Raw genomic sequence first — 14655 nt, 5'->3', positions numbered from 1 at the left:
AGAATCGAAATTAGAAGTAGACAAATTACATAACTGCGGTATAGACCGTGGCGAAACAATTAAAGATGGTCTCATTTGTACAACAACGACAAATCATATGGTGCAATCCGCCATGTTGTCATCAAGCTGATCGACGTTTAACCAACACACACAAAGAAATTTGTGTGAGTGTGTGTATATGTGTGGGTGCGTAAATGAGCAGGGATATGCGAGAAAGAAAATAACAACAAAGGAATGCAAACAAGAATCTGTCATCTTAATTCCGTCAAACGCGGCCGGGTGTTAACAGCAGTTCGCGTGAAATATCCTTTTTAAATCCGCCTTGGTTATGAAGCATACATGGGCAATTATTCGAGTGGTATGGATTTAGTGGTTTGTAAGATGCTTGACATGCAGTGTACGCTATACAAATTGGTCTAGGATGCATAAATTAATCCAATCATTCACAATTGAGTGAAGTAGTAGAAAAATGAAGAACATAGCTTTTCATAGCATCCATCTTTTGAACAGGTATTGCGTTAATCTATTACATTTTGAAATGTCGAAATGTCATTTTACAAATAGAAGAAGCATTGAGATATTTGTTTATGCTGCTATTTAACATCAAACAATAAAGGGCATAATTTAAATACAATGTCTACGGAAAAGGAAAAAAGTGAAAAGACTAAAATTAATACTCAGGTAAAACATGTGCCCAAAGATGCCCAGGTCATTATGTCTATTCTAAAAGATCTGGGAATACAGGAATACGAGCCAAGGGTTATTAATCAACTTTTGGAGTTTTCATATCGTAAGTGCAAAGAATTAAGAAATTAACATATTCTGTATCACAATCAATTTATCTTATAGGCTATGTGACATGTATATTGGATGATGCTAAAGTCTTTGCAAATCATGCCCGCAAGAAAACGATAGATTTAGACGATGTTAAACTAGCAACGGAAGTAGTTCTTGATAAAGCTTTCACATGTCCACCGCCCCGACATGTAAGTGTATTGAATATGACTTTCAAGTATTCAGTTTAATAAAATTTTGTTTTTTTCCAGGTCATATCTAAATTAGCCGAGGTACGCAATAGCATGCCTTTGCCCGCCATTAAGCCTCACTGTGGTTTACGACTACCTCCCGATCGTTATTGCCTGTCTGCTTGCAATTACAAACTAAGAGCCGCAAATCAAGCTAAGAAAATGACAAAATCTGCTTTGGAAGGACGCAGTACAATTAAATCACAACTTAAGCCTGGAGGCGCTGCAGCAGGTTCGATTAAAAGGCAAACAGTTCTGACACCCAAAGCTCAAGTGGTTACAATACCAAAGCCTGTTATAAAGTTCACTACAACAGCTAAAACTGTGGCTGTTGATAGCAAAGGTTTGGCAGGTTCCTCGGTTGGAGGCAGTGGAAGTACAATGGATTCATTAGGTGAGGTAAAAATGGAAGTGGATGCTGAGAATACAGTTGTGGGATCAATAACAACCATTGCAACAGGTACTGGTGTGAAAAGAGAACGTGATGAGGACGAATTTGAAGTTGTACCATAGAATATAAGTTTATTAAAATACAGAAGTGAAACAATAAATAGGTATAAGAAATAACACATTAAGTCTTAATGCCTACATAATATATATGATGTTAAATTATGCAATTTTGCCACTTCATATTCTTAAATTGTTTCTATGAACAAGGGGGAATTAAAACCAAGTATTTCGTGTACCATAGCAGGCTATTTAGTCCATTTTGTTACAAATTTCACATATGGCCAAGAAGGGCTTGTCCACTAGTCGACTGTCTGGCACGGCAGGGGATAACTATGAGCTAGCTCTCTTTTAGATGGAAATTGGAGCCTCGGATAATAGAGTGCTCCGTAGGGAGCAAATGCAACTGCAGTCGCGGACAATCAGCGGCATTTAGTGTATAGTCTCAATGGGAGGCCGGGCATCGTCGGTTCTTGCTAAAATACTGTGTTCCCATCGTATCTCACCCGCGGAATATACATCCTACACGCTGGCATTAATCCTAGCACAGTAGAAATTGAGGCAACGTACGTAGTTGTTGTTGTTGTAACTACATTTGCATGTGCAAGTGGCTATCCTCGTCAAGCTCTTATAAGCGAGTAAGTTCGTTCCGGTCTATACGACCGATCGCCGCGGGAACCTGATGCCCTTTGGTTATTTAAAGGCGCCAATAACTTGCCATGTATCGAGCATCATATGCACTCAGTATTTAAACAAAAGCCGGAGCCATTCGGCCTCTCACTGAGACTCTCCACTCGAAGCCGCTAAATGTCCGCGACTGCAGTTCCAGCTGCTCCGTATGGAGCATATCACTATCCGCAACCTGTAGACGCGCTTAGCTCCCAGCTTAGCTTCTCGTGATAACGAAGAACCACACAGAGTGGGGCTCAAAGTTCCAGCCTGTGTGATGCTCATAGTTATTCCGTGCCGGGACGTACTTAGTTGATGGGTGGCTGTTGGTCTACAGGAACCACATCTGCTTGGTAGATGTACACCGTGTACGAAGGATCTTTTTCTGCTGATGAAAACAAGATCCTTTTGTTATACTAAATACTTATAAGGCTTTAAAATTACAAATTTCAGAAACTAAAATAAAAATTTATAAATAAATAAAGATATAAAAATGTAGTTGCCTTTTATACGCATTTCATATCGTTTAAATGATTTTATTTTGTTCATACCTGTAACATAAATTAAATAGGAAACCTAATACTATATGTGTTTGCATATTTTAGGTCTAATCTTTTAGAGCCAAAATAATGGCACATCCCAAGTCCATGATTTGAAGATATTCTGAACCACCATCTTGCAAACGGAAGGAGCATTCCTAAAAACAAAAAGAGAATAAAGACTTGACGAGAATTTTACCAGGATTTATTATTTTGACTTACCCCCAGTTTATCGGAAATTTTTGCCTTTTGCATGCTAGTTAGTGTGGGACATCTCAAAACATACTCATTAAACTGCTCCAACATTTGGCCAATACTGTAAGCCTCATAGCCAATGTTTCGCACAAAATCTTCCAATTTTTTATAATTTCCAGTGCGGCATACCTCCAAATATTCGCTCAAATAGGATTCTGGTATAATGCCAGACATTTCCAATAAATCATCGATTTGTATTGTATGTTGAACCCCTTTCAAACGATAGCATGATTGCAATGTAGTGATTGCACGTCGCATATCACCTCCAGATATATTTACTATGGCCTTAAAAGCATCTTCATTAATGCTAACACGTTCTAATTGGCATATATGCTTTAAACGCTCTATAATTTGAGTTTCGCCCAATGACTTGAAACGAAATTTGGTACATCTTGATGTTATGGGTTCAATAATACGAGACACATAGTTGCAGACCAAACAAAAACGTGTACTGCGGCTTTCCTTCTCCATGGTGCGACGTAGAGCTGCCTGAGCAGCATGTGTCATTGAATCAGCCTCATCTAATATAATAATCTTAAAAGGGGGACAGGGGCGCCCATCTGGTCGTGTTCCACTAGCGGTAAGTTGGGCAAAATTCTTGATTTTCGTACGCACTACATTAATGCCTCTCTCATCGGAAGCATTAAGCTCAAGAATACGTTCGCGAAACATATCACCGAAAATTTGTCGAGCTGCTGCAAGTATAGTACTCGTTTTTCCTGTTCCAGGTGGTCCATATAACAGCATATTTGGCAGATCAGCACCCTCGACGCATTTCCGTAAAACTGCAACTACTTCAGATTGTTCCACCACATCATCTACGCTTTTAGGGCGGCTATGGGGGAATAGAAAATTAAAGTTATAGATCTACATACTCTTCCAGATAGACCTATCACCAAAACTTACTATTTTTCTACCCATGGTGCTGGAGGTTTACGTCTTTCACCAGAATGATGACCGGCTGAAGTACTAGGCTGAGATTTATCCAAGCCAGTTGTAGTTTTGCCCGTTTTTAAAAATGCTTGCATTGTTTTATATTTCTTTCCAAAGTATTGAAGCAACAAAATAAATAAAAAGGCGGCAGTTTTATGTTGAACTATTGTGAATGATTAAAAAACCGAGCCAATTTATAGTCCGTCTAAATGAAAGCGTTCGTAAGTGGCATTGTAGTAAATATTTTACTAAAAAGTGCCAAAGCTGCTATCACACTATATGTAGTGTCACATGTATTTTCAAAAATATCAACTCTGTAAGTTATACACATCGTTTGATACGTACGAAATATATAATACAAAAAAACAGCTTGAACATTGAGCTCCAATCTGTGTGGTGGTCATTGCCGTCACGAGAAGCTTAGCTGCGAGCTACCGGATGCGTCCACAGGCTACGGATAGTGGAATGCTCCAAACAGAGTAGTTGCAACGGCAGTCGCGGACAATCAGCGGTATAGAGCGGAGAGTTATTGCTGTTGTTGTTGTAGCAGTGTTTTGTACACAGAGGCGGCAGCCCTTCCCGATGAATGAATCCATCGGGTCAATCCGGTACGTACAACCGGCTGCCATGGATTGAGAGGTCGGCACTCGATATGACAAGGCGAGTTATTTGCGCCTTTAAATATCATGCTCCCGAGGCGAATGGTCCTTTGAAGGAGCTTGACGCGAATTGCCACCTCTACATGAAAATGTGGCTGCAGCAACAACAACAAAAGTTATACAATTTTTAAATTTGACAATTGAACTAGAGCGTCAGGAACAGGGGAAAAGGAACAAACTGCAAGAAAAATTAAATTCAAACACAGCATTTGACGTACTAGTGAGATTTGGATACAACTCTGAAATTGGAAAATTCCATCAGCTGTATAAGTGACCTAACCTTTTTTAGTGTACCCTGAGCTGGGCAAGTGACCTTACTTTCTTTAGTGAACTCTGATTCCATCAGCTGGGCTAGTGACTTTACCTTGTATACATTTGCCTAGAGTGAACGCAAAGCCATGCAAAAACCCAAAACGTCATTGTTTTCGTCATTATTAATTACCGGCGACGTCCCTAGCGGCAGAGAAAGAAGCAGCACGCTAAAAAAATTATTGTTCATGATCGCATCTGTGCTAGCATTCTTTTCTTTGATTTCAAGCGCAATGGCTGGCAACACGGAACGTACTTTCATCATGGTTAAGCCCGATGGTGTCCAACGTGGACTCGTTGGCAAAATCATCGAACGTTTCGAACAAAAGGGCTTCAAATTGGTTGCCATGAAATTCATGTGGGTAAGTAGGAAAAATCTATATTTTTGTTCTAAGCATATTGCAATTAATTTAATTAAACCAACTGAGAAAATAAATTGCATGGTGATATAACCTTAAAATAGTCTATAGCTGTTAAAGTTGAAACAAGTTTAAGGTTATGTCTGTGTTAATTAACATGTGTTTTTTTTTTGTTGTTACTTGAAGTATCTAAAATTCTCCATTTTCTTTGTTTGCAGGCATCCAAGGAATTGTTGGAGAAACACTATGCCGATTTGTCCGCTCGCCCCTTCTTCCCCGGTTTGGTCAACTACATGAACTCTGGTCCTGTGGTTCCCATGGTGTGGGAGGGCTTAAACGTTGTCAAGACCGGCCGTCAAATGTTGGGTGCCACTAACCCCGCCGACTCTATGCCCGGCACCATTCGTGGTGACTACTGCATTCAAGTTGGTCGCAACATTATCCACGGTTCCGATGCTGTTGAATCTGCCAACAAGGAAATTGCCTTGTGGTTCAATGAGAATGAACTTGTTAACTGGAAACCAGCTGCCGTTGATTGGGTTTATGAATAAACTCAAAAAAAAAAAAAAAAAAAATATGCAGTAAAACACATATACATTCATCGCTGCTGGCGTGTTGGGTATTAACAACGAAAAACAACAGTAGCAAGCATTTCGTGTCTAGTTTATAAGAGGAAAGAAAAGATATGATATGAAAAAATTCCATAACAAGTTAAAATAAAGAAGTTAAAGAGACGTTTTATGAGTGGCTATTTATTATTGCTTTTTAAGATGGACGGTAAAGTGATGGTGTTAAATGACAGCAAATGATACAACAATCGTGTGGCATCATCAATATTCATGCACAAAAAAGAAAACCTGGGGGGTCGAAATTCCGTAATTATATATTTATAGTAACTCAGTCATAGCAGAAAAGTCTTTTTGTAGTCCAAATAGTTGAAAAAAGGGTGGAGGTTATTGGGTTAAATATGACGATTGCGTTAATGCGTTTTTATACCGGCTTAAAAGCTGTTTTACAACAAATAAAATATGAAATAGATACATACACGTGCGACTAGCTGTCTAGACCTATTGACATACATCAATTTTCAATCCTTGCTATATTTTTGGTGTAATTATAAAACAGAATAGGTAATTGGTATTCCTCCCCCTTTTATGTACACATATGTGATGTAGGTATTTTTAAGCAAATATTCTATTTTTTTTTATAAAAAAACACATTTTCCTGATGACTAAGCTGGGGGCATTTATTCTTTAAATGCTACTTAAGATTTCCCAGACCTAGACTGTGGGAGACATATTTTTCAATAATTGGGATAGGAAATGGAAAAATTGCTACTTCAATTAGGACTGCAGTCAGATTTGTGGGTTTTTACGGGCATGTAAAAAGGTTGTTGTTGTTGTAGCAGTGTGTTGTATATTGAGGCGTTAGCCCTTGCTCATGAAGGACTTCATCGGGTTAATCCGGTACGTACAACTAACTGGCTGCATTGGGATTGTTGTAAATATGTAATTGGTGTCTTCGGTTTTTGTGTTACATTAGGGGCGATTATGGGAATAGTATCGTCCAATCTTGAGCGATATGAGTTCAGTTTGGTACACCATGCGCATCTTAATTGGGCCAGAATAGCTTTAGTTTTCTAAGCGTCCACCGAGAAATATATTCGGCTGATGCGATAACTCGCATTGCCCTGTTCTGTATGAGCAGGTTGCAAATGAATCGGTGATGTGTTATCGGATCGCGTGCCAAAACAAATAGACACTCGTCCTGGCAGGTTCTAACTCAGTGGAAATTCGGGTTATTAACCTGCTGGCAGCTCAGAAGACACTGTTTAGAGTGAAGCTTACTAACATCTCTAACTTTAAGGATCTTGATCTCTTTGTGTAGATGGTTGACGTTCGTAATCTGTAGGATGCCCGAGATGGTTCTTAGGGCAGCGTTTTACAGGTTTGTAGGTTTTTCCATTGCGTGCGTCACTCTATGCTGGCAACATTTGTGAGGTAATATGCCATGTAAAACTTCTCTTCAAAGAGGTGTCGCACTGCGGCACGCCGTTCGGACTTGGCTATAAAAAGGAGGCTCCTTATCAGTGAGCTTAAAAATTGAATCGGTCTGCACTCATTGATATGTGAGAAGTTTGCCCCTGTTCCTTATTGGAATGTTCATGGGAAAATTTGCAATTGCGTCACTCATGCGTTGGCACTGCATAATTCACTACTGTTGGTCCAATCGTTTTATACATAATCGGTTAACAATGTCTCTTCATACCCCTGGTGTTGCCTGCCAAAGATTTGAGGATTTTGTTACTATTGCTTCCCTTGACGCAGACTGCAAAGGCATGGACTGACGACGAGAACAGCCTGTCGAGGCTCACGCCTAGCATCTCACTCAGTATTTGTGCAAGAGCCGGTGCCGCCCGACCTCTCAGCTAGATTCCGCTGATTGTCCGCGACTGCCGTTCCAGCTACTCCGTATGGAGCATTCTACTATCCGCAACCTGTGGACGCACCCGGTAGCTCTTAGCTGAGCTTCTTATGGTAACAAAGATGAACACCACATAAATTGGTGGTTCCAAAGTTCCAGCCTGTGTGGTGATGGACATTGGTGCCAATAATTCTCCTTGTCATATCGAGCGCCGTAGCTACCCATTGTTTAAACAAGAGCCATTGTGCCCGGCCTCTCACTGAGGCTCTCCACATGGTACCGCCAACTGTCCCCGATTGAAATTGCTGCTAATCCCTATGGAGCATTTCACTATACGCAACCTGAGGACGTGCCTGGTAATTGTTCGTTGAGCTTTTCATAATAACCATGGAAATCACATAAGGTTCAGCCTATTGTCGAGATTAATATCATTGCGGGATGCGAAAATAGACCTTTGCTTTTTTAGTTACATCTTCATATCTAAGACTTACAAGCTTGGTATATTTATTTTAATTCAAATGCATTAACAACATATTTTTATTACTGCAAATATTGAGACCATTCGTTAGTTGGAGTAGTAGGAGGCAAAACCCAACCAATCGGTATTGAAGTTCCATATTTGTTATCTATATAGGAATCCCAGATGTGCCTATGAAATAGAAAGACATGATATTACACTCAAACATTATTAGAAATATTAAGATGTATAATTCCAACCTTTTTCTTATGAAATAGTTTTGATTAACTTTGCCTTCAAAAAATGTTTTCTCTGTTTTACCAAAGAATACACGATTCCATTGTTCTTGAACTTTCTGTTCAGTGTTAGAGCTTTCACTTTGTTTCTCCTGCAGCAAACTGTTCCAAATTAATCTCAGATGTTGTAGTTTACTAGCAAATTTTCGTGTTTTGTTCGGATCTTGTCCACGTGCCAAATGTAATTGTTCCAAAAGTTCAAAGGTTTTTAAAAATCTTTGGCATTCGGATATGCTTTTCAAGTGGTGATGGTATTTTGTAGAGCGTTCAAGAGTTGAAGTTTGTATACGCGATTTTAAAGATTCTGCTCCATGGGTTTCCGGTTTAATATCTTCATTAAGCCAATCCTGTTTCTTGGGTTGAAGCAGCTTTTGTTTTAATTTTTTGTGTTTTCTGCTCTTTTGTCTTTTCTTTAATGATTTTTTAATATTTTCTAAGGGCTTATGTTCCAAATTTGTTAAAAGTTGTTCTGTTTTAATTTTTAGATCTTCAAGTTGCTGGTTGTCTAATAGTGAAGTGTTTTCGAATATTTTGAGGTTTTCTATAACGTTTTTAAGTTCTAATTTGATCTGAGGTATGCCTTCGCTCGAGGATGTCATTTCGTATTATATTTTTTTCTTTGAATGTCTTGCGACTTATCTTTTTTTAAGTTAACAATTTGTAAAAAAGTATAAATAGTGTTTATTAAATAAGCAAAAGTCGATTCTTAAATGTCTTTAAAAAAAACGAGGAAATGTAAGTGTGCACTTTGAAGTTCTTATAATAGTTATGATTTCCTCAGTACTTCTATAGCTTCAGTTAGAACTTGTGAAGCCGCTTGATATTCTTTGGATTCTTCCAATTCCTTTTCGTCCTCCAAGAATTTTTCCAAAGCCTCAACTTCTTTTGTTAATCTGAAAATAAAAGAATAAAATTAGTAGTTCGGAAATTTATAATAGCCCTACAATGGCTGGGCAGTTAAACAGGCAGCGTGTATCACGTGGTTTCAAGTTCCAATTGGGACACACATTCAACAAGCTGGCTTCAATCCTTAGAAGTTGAGGCGGCAGCATATGCCGAATCATAACTGAACCAGAATTACTCTGGTCTGGGAAAAGTGATTTTCTTACGTAGAATAATTTGATTGTGGCATAAATTTCATACAATTTGGGTAATTATTTTTTTTTCTTTCAAATGCTTGACAAAGAGCGAGTTATAGTTAGCTTATAACCAAGCTGATTAATGCTTTTGAAACCCCAGTGACTCACCGTAAATTGTACATAATTGCAACCTTTTGTAGTCTATACTTATATTGCGTAGTTGGACATATCTAAACGTTAAACAAAACCTACATTCATACAACACTTCTTTAGTAATAAACCTTCCATCAAAGGAATCATTTTAAACCCATCACAAATACCCTTACCTTCTCGCCGCGTCAGGTATCATCATCAAGCACTCCTGTATAACTTCCTCTTGCTTTTTCAATACATGGTCATCGCCTCCTTCAGTTTTAAACTTTTCCAAACGATTGCGCTCTGTGGTGACTTCTCTCTCATACACAGTCCTTTCCTTGGTTAATCGTTTGACAACACCCGTTTTAATAGTTAACTGTCTGAGACGAGGATCAGCCATATCTTTAATTAATGTTCCTCATAATTGATTGTTTGCGCACAAAATTGCATGTAAAATATAAATTCTTACCTTTTAATTCTGAGTTAATTACCAAATTCCGTGTTTTATTGAACAGTTTGTTTCTTTGTCCAAGGTATGGATTATATTGGTGTTGTTTGGAGTAGTGAATGGTGAGTCAGAGTCAATGCCGGTATAAACAGAGTTGCCATAATTTCTCAAATCGCCATCTAAGGACCCTGCTTAAATAATGTTAGCGGTATGCACGCTTGTCAAAAAAATCACTGGAGATTTTCCAAATGTGAACAAATTTAATTCATTTTTCAAGACAATGAAATACGTTTTAATAGGTGTGGTTTCCCTCTGAAATACTTAGTTACAACATAACTTTATGTACCTATCATGGCGAAATAATTAAAGGTGGTGTCATTTGTACAACAACCGCAAGTCATATGTTGCAATCCGCCATTTTGCGTGTGTGCGTACATGAGCAGAGAATATGCGAGAAAGAAGATGACAACAAAGAGAATGCAAACAAAAATCTGACATCTTAATTCCGTCAAACCTGGGCGGCTGCTAACAGCTATTCGCGTGAGACCACCTTGTTAAATCCGCCTTAATTGCAATCAAGTAAGAAAAACGTTAACAATGACGAAAATACAAAAAATTGTATGTGGGCTGACCGCTTGGCTTAACTTTGTTCAGTGAATCTTGGTATAGGTTAAATAAGCATTACATTCCAAAAATCTTTGCCGACATCTTCAACTTGCATCAAAATAATTTTATTGTAGTTGCAAGACCAAAAGCACAACACATTCCTACAGAATCGTTACTACTTCGAACAGTTTTGTTGCGATAGCTTGTTATGACAAAAAAACATTTTTTATACCCTCCACCGTAGGATGGGGGTAACACCTTGAAATATTGATCTAAGACCCCATAAAGTATATTACTACTTGATCGTCTTGCCATTTTAGGTCGATCTAGCCATGTCCGTCCGTCTGTCTGTGGAAAGCACGCTAACTTTCGAAGGTGTAAAGCTTGAAATTTTGCACAAAAAGTCCCTACTAGTATATGTCGATTGAGGTTGTAAATGGGCAATACAAATCCATATTTAGATATAGCTCCCATATAAACCCATCTCCAGATTTCACTTCTTGAACCTCTAGAGGGCGCAATTCTTATCCGATTTTGCTGAAGTTTTGCACAATAACTTCCCCCGTGACCTCAAACTTACGCGCCAAGTATGGTTCAAATCGGCCTAAAACATGATGTAGCTCCAATATATAATTCAACCTACCGATTTTACTTCTTGCGCCTCTAGAGGACGTAGTTCTAATCTGATTCAGGTGAAATTTTGCGCAGAGAATTCTTCTATGTGCCAAATAAAGTCTGCATCGCCCATGCAAATGGATTTCCACATTTTACTTCTTAAGTCCCCCTTGTCCGATTTGGTTGAAACTTTGCACAATGGGATCTACTATTGTCTTTAACATCCAAGCCAAATATGGCTCTAATTGGTTATCCATTATCCTGCTAATTTACGAAAGAATCGGTTAACAAATGAGCACTTTATTGGAGCTATACCTCAATCTGAACCGATTGCTGAAACTTCTTAGATAGTGTGGCAGTCGTCGAGGAAAGCGTTGAGCAAAATTCTGGTAAGATGGGTGAATAAATGCGCTTGTTGTGAATCTAGAAGTTAAATTCGGGCTATATATATATATATATATATATATAAATATATATAGTGAAATCGGGCGATATATTGGGTTGCCCAAAAAGTAATTGCAAATTTTTTAAAAGAAGCTTAGAAAGCTTAGAATGATCTTTAATCAAATATACTTTTTTTAACACTTTTTTCTAAAGCAAGCTAAAAGTAACAGCTGATAACTGACAGAAGAAAGAATGCAATTACAGAGTCACAAGCTGTGAAAAAATTTGTCAACGCCGACTATATGAAAAATCCGCAATTACTTTTTGGGCAACCCAATAGATGAGAACTATATCTTAATCTGAACCAATTTTCTGAAATTCAACTGTAATATCGAGTCATAAGAAAAACCTTTCTGCTAAATTTCGAGGGCATCGGTTAGCAAATGACTATTTTATTGCATTATTACTGCAAATCGGACGAATATATATATGGGAGGTGTATCCAAATCTGAACCGATTTTTTCCAATTTTAATAGGCTTCGTCACTACGTGTACCAAATTTTAAGACGATCGGATGAAAACTGCAACCTGTACTTTGTAAGCAAATTAACATGGACAGACAGACAGACGGACATAGCTAAACCGAATCAGAAAGTGATTCTGAGTCGATCGGTATACTAACAAACAAATACACTAAGATGTAATACCCTGTACCACAGAAGTGATGTAGGGTAAAAAAATGCCCATGAACATTCCATTAAGGAACAAGGGCGAACTTCTCACATATCAATGAGTGCTGTCCGATTAAAGTTTGGGCTCAATGATAAGTTGCCTTTTATAGCCCTTTCCGAACGGCGTTCCGTAATGCGACACCTCTTTGGGAAGAAGTTTTTTTCACATGGCTTCTATGCATGGTACAGTATCCCACAAATTTCGCCAGCATTAGGAGGGTATAACCAAAACTGAAGTTTTTTCTGATGATCTCGCCGGGATTCGAACTCAGGCTTTCAGAGTCACAGGGGGGGCATGCTAACCTCTGCGCCATCGTGGCCTCCAGCTCCATTTTGCTTAGGTTGGGTTGGGGGGAACGCGACTAGCAATCTCGGCTACTAGCTACTTCACTCGGATACCTAAGGTCCATTGCGTTCACCCTAGAAGAAAGTAGAAGAGAAGAAGGTTGAGATTGAATAGAAAAGAATCTTTCCGAACCATTCAATACCAAACGAGGTTTCAGACACGGAGACAGCCTATCGTTTGATCTCTTTGCAGATGTGATGTGCTACTCACCTATGACGACGACATCGACATCATAGGTCGGCCACCGGAAGTAGTAACTGCAGCCTTTGAAAGAATCGAATGAGAGTCAGAGAAAATGGGTCTGGTAGTAAATGAAGATAAGACGAATTGGATGGTTTCAACTCCGATAAAGAAAATGGAGAATGTTGAAAACCACAACTTTGAGATAGTCAGTAACTTTATCTACCTCGGCACCGCCGTAATCGAAACGAATGACACCAGTTTTGAGATAAAGCGAAGAATAGCACTGGCAAATAGATGCTACTTTGGACTAAGTAAGCAGCTTAGAAACAGAAGAAGATTACACTATACAAGACACTGATACTACCCGTGTTGTTATATGGTTCTGAGGCATGGGTACTTGTGAAAGCAGTACTTGTGGGAACAGATGGTCCAGTTTGCGTTAATGGAGAATATAGGCGACGTATGAACCACGAGCTGTATGACGACGATAGCATAGTTACACGGATCAAAATACAACGGCTGCGTTGACTAGGTCATGTTGTCAGAATGGATGAAGAAGCTCCAGCAAAGAAGTCTTTTGAAGGCAAACACGGTGGTACACGCAAACCGTGAAGACCAAAAGCACGATGGAAAGATCAAGTGGTGGGAGACATCTCGAAACTTGGTGCCAGAGATTATAGAATGAGTGCAGAAGATTGAGGCACTTGGAACACTATTCTACGTTCGGCTAGTGCAACAAATGTTCTGTCATAGCCAATTAAAGTAAAGTAAGAAAAAGATTAAAAAAAATTTTATAAAAATACACCACAGAACTATACAAGACATTAAATAAGGACAAAAAAACAAAATAATTCATAAGATAAAAAGAAAAAACTCACCGTCGAGAGTATGGCCCAGTCGTCTAATTCTGGTCTCTACAGAATTCCAGAATGTCAAGAGGGCTAAGAGACTGTATGGAAGCCAGACTCGGAAAGAGGTGTTCACCCATTATCCTGTGTCTTCTCCACATAATTGCGGGACAGTCACACAACAAGAGCTCGATCGTCCCCAACTCATTCTCGTCATCCACATCCTACAGAAGTCTGCATCTCCCTGCAACCAGCGCAACGTCAAAAACCTGACGTTGCAATGTCCAGCCAGGACTTCTATTAGTAGTCCTGAGTCATGCTTCCTCAGTCCTAGGACAAGCGACGTCCAGTTTGGTGAAGTACTCGGCCATTTAGCAAACATGTCAATTCATCCTGGTATGAAAAGTTCGATCCGTGAAAAATTTTGGTCGTCAGTCCTCGAAATCAGTAGGAGTAGTTGTTTTTAGATAAAAATTAAAAGCTCCGTTGGGGTGAAATTTCTGGCAATGTTTGATTTCTACCTATTCTCTATTCCAAGCCCTTGGATCAAATGTTGACAATTATACGATCCTAGAATCAGACCCCAACTTTGATAACAGTTCGCGATGGGTCAGACCCCGCCTCAACCCCAAAACCACTTTATTTGACGGTCATGACAATATGGAACTCAAATGAAAGGTATTCGGGAGTAGATTACGAAATTGATCTGAAAGTAGGAATAGGCTTTATAATTTATTGATGACGGAATGGAGCGAATGGCTATATGGGACTCAAATGAAAGGTATTAGGGAGTAGATTACGAATATTACATTAAAATTTGCGTTCAAGTCTAGGGGGCGCTTTTCCTCCTAAAGATACGTCAAATGGGTTATTTGACCCATTATGACAATATGGGACTCAAATGAAAG

General features: G+C 38.9%; 5 protein-coding genes across 5 annotated transcripts; 2 read left to right on the top strand and 3 right to left on the bottom strand.

Annotated features, from left to right (window-relative positions):
- Positions 1 to 543: 543 nt before the first annotated feature.
- Positions 544 to 1657, top strand: LOC106088975 (transcription initiation factor TFIID subunit 9). Its single transcript, XM_013254693.2, has 3 exons — positions 544 to 790; positions 850 to 986; positions 1047 to 1657. The coding sequence occupies exons 1-3, from the start codon at positions 634 to 636 to the stop codon at positions 1536 to 1538; spliced, it is 786 nt and encodes a 261-aa protein (XP_013110147.1). The 5' UTR covers positions 544 to 633; the 3' UTR covers positions 1539 to 1657.
- A 1004-nt stretch (positions 1658 to 2661) lies between these two features.
- On the bottom strand, positions 2662 to 4019 carry LOC106088976 (replication factor C subunit 4). The gene is made up of 3 exons (XM_013254694.2): positions 3842 to 4019; positions 2903 to 3770; positions 2662 to 2838 (listed from the first exon to the last, which is right to left on the bottom strand). The coding sequence occupies exons 1-3, from the start codon at positions 3961 to 3963 to the stop codon at positions 2749 to 2751; spliced, it is 1080 nt and encodes a 359-aa protein (XP_013110148.2). The 5' UTR covers positions 3964 to 4019; the 3' UTR covers positions 2662 to 2748.
- Positions 4020 to 4955: 936 nt separating this feature from the next.
- LOC106088974 (nucleoside diphosphate kinase) lies at positions 4956 to 5929 on the top strand. The gene is made up of 2 exons (XM_013254692.2): positions 4956 to 5198; positions 5414 to 5929. Exons 1-2 carry the CDS (start codon positions 5025 to 5027, stop codon positions 5744 to 5746), a joined length of 507 nt encoding a protein of 168 aa, XP_013110146.1. The 5' UTR covers positions 4956 to 5024; the 3' UTR covers positions 5747 to 5929.
- Positions 5930 to 8100: 2171 nt separating this feature from the next.
- Positions 8101 to 8975, bottom strand: LOC106088978 (uncharacterized). The gene is made up of 2 exons (XM_013254698.2): positions 8337 to 8975; positions 8101 to 8268 (listed from the first exon to the last, which is right to left on the bottom strand). Exons 1-2 carry the CDS (start codon positions 8969 to 8971, stop codon positions 8160 to 8162), a joined length of 744 nt encoding a protein of 247 aa, XP_013110152.1. The 5' UTR covers positions 8972 to 8975; the 3' UTR covers positions 8101 to 8159.
- Positions 8976 to 9029: 54 nt separating this feature from the next.
- Positions 9030 to 10168, bottom strand: LOC106088979 (tubulin-specific chaperone A). Its single transcript, XM_013254699.2, has 3 exons — positions 10056 to 10168; positions 9778 to 9988; positions 9030 to 9265 (listed from the first exon to the last, which is right to left on the bottom strand). The coding sequence occupies exons 2-3, from the start codon at positions 9984 to 9986 to the stop codon at positions 9139 to 9141; spliced, it is 336 nt and encodes a 111-aa protein (XP_013110153.1). The 5' UTR covers positions 9987 to 9988; positions 10056 to 10168; the 3' UTR covers positions 9030 to 9138.
- Between the last annotated feature and the right edge of the window lie 4487 nt (positions 10169 to 14655).

This window comes from Stomoxys calcitrans, chromosome 2, assembly GCF_963082655.1.
Source record: "Stomoxys calcitrans chromosome 2, idStoCalc2.1, whole genome shotgun sequence".
In the NCBI taxonomy this organism is placed as follows: Eukaryota; Metazoa; Arthropoda; class Insecta; order Diptera; family Muscidae; genus Stomoxys; species Stomoxys calcitrans.
Note: the sequence above shows the minus strand (reverse complement) of the source record. Positions and strands in the feature narration are given on the sequence as shown.

Excerpts from the sequence above, each read along its gene's own strand:
- LOC106088976 (XM_013254694.2), bottom strand. The coding sequence starts at position 3,963 with ATGCAAGCATTTTTAAAAACGGGCAAAACTACAACTGGCTTGGATAAA. Across the intron at positions 3,771-3,841 it reads GCACCATGGGTAGAAAAATA|CCGCCCTAAAAGCGTAGATG; the intron begins GTAAGTTTTGGT and ends ATTCCCCCATAG. Across the intron at positions 2,839-2,902 it reads AAATTTCCGATAAACTGGGG|GAATGCTCCTTCCGTTTGCA; the intron begins GTAAGTCAAAAT and ends TTTTGTTTTTAG.
- LOC106088974 (XM_013254692.2), top strand. The coding sequence starts at position 5,025 with ATGATCGCATCTGTGCTAGCATTCTTTTCTTTGATTTCAAGCGCAATG. Across the intron at positions 5,199-5,413 it reads TTGCCATGAAATTCATGTGG|GCATCCAAGGAATTGTTGGA; the intron begins GTAAGTAGGAAA and ends CTTTGTTTGCAG.
- LOC106088975 (XM_013254693.2), top strand. The coding sequence starts at position 634 with ATGTCTACGGAAAAGGAAAAAAGTGAAAAGACTAAAATTAATACTCAG. Across the intron at positions 791-849 it reads ACTTTTGGAGTTTTCATATC|GCTATGTGACATGTATATTG; the intron begins GTAAGTGCAAAG and ends TTTATCTTATAG. Across the intron at positions 987-1,046 it reads CATGTCCACCGCCCCGACAT|GTCATATCTAAATTAGCCGA; the intron begins GTAAGTGTATTG and ends GTTTTTTTCCAG.
- LOC106088978 (XM_013254698.2), bottom strand. The coding sequence starts at position 8,971 with ATGACATCCTCGAGCGAAGGCATACCTCAGATCAAATTAGAACTTAAA. Across the intron at positions 8,269-8,336 it reads AACTATTTCATAAGAAAAAG|GCACATCTGGGATTCCTATA; the intron begins GTTGGAATTATA and ends TCTATTTCATAG.
- LOC106088979 (XM_013254699.2), bottom strand. The coding sequence starts at position 9,986 with ATGGCTGATCCTCGTCTCAGACAGTTAACTATTAAAACGGGTGTTGTC. Across the intron at positions 9,266-9,777 it reads ATACCTGACGCGGCGAGAAG|ATTAACAAAAGAAGTTGAGG; the intron begins GTAAGGGTATTT and ends TTTTATTTTCAG.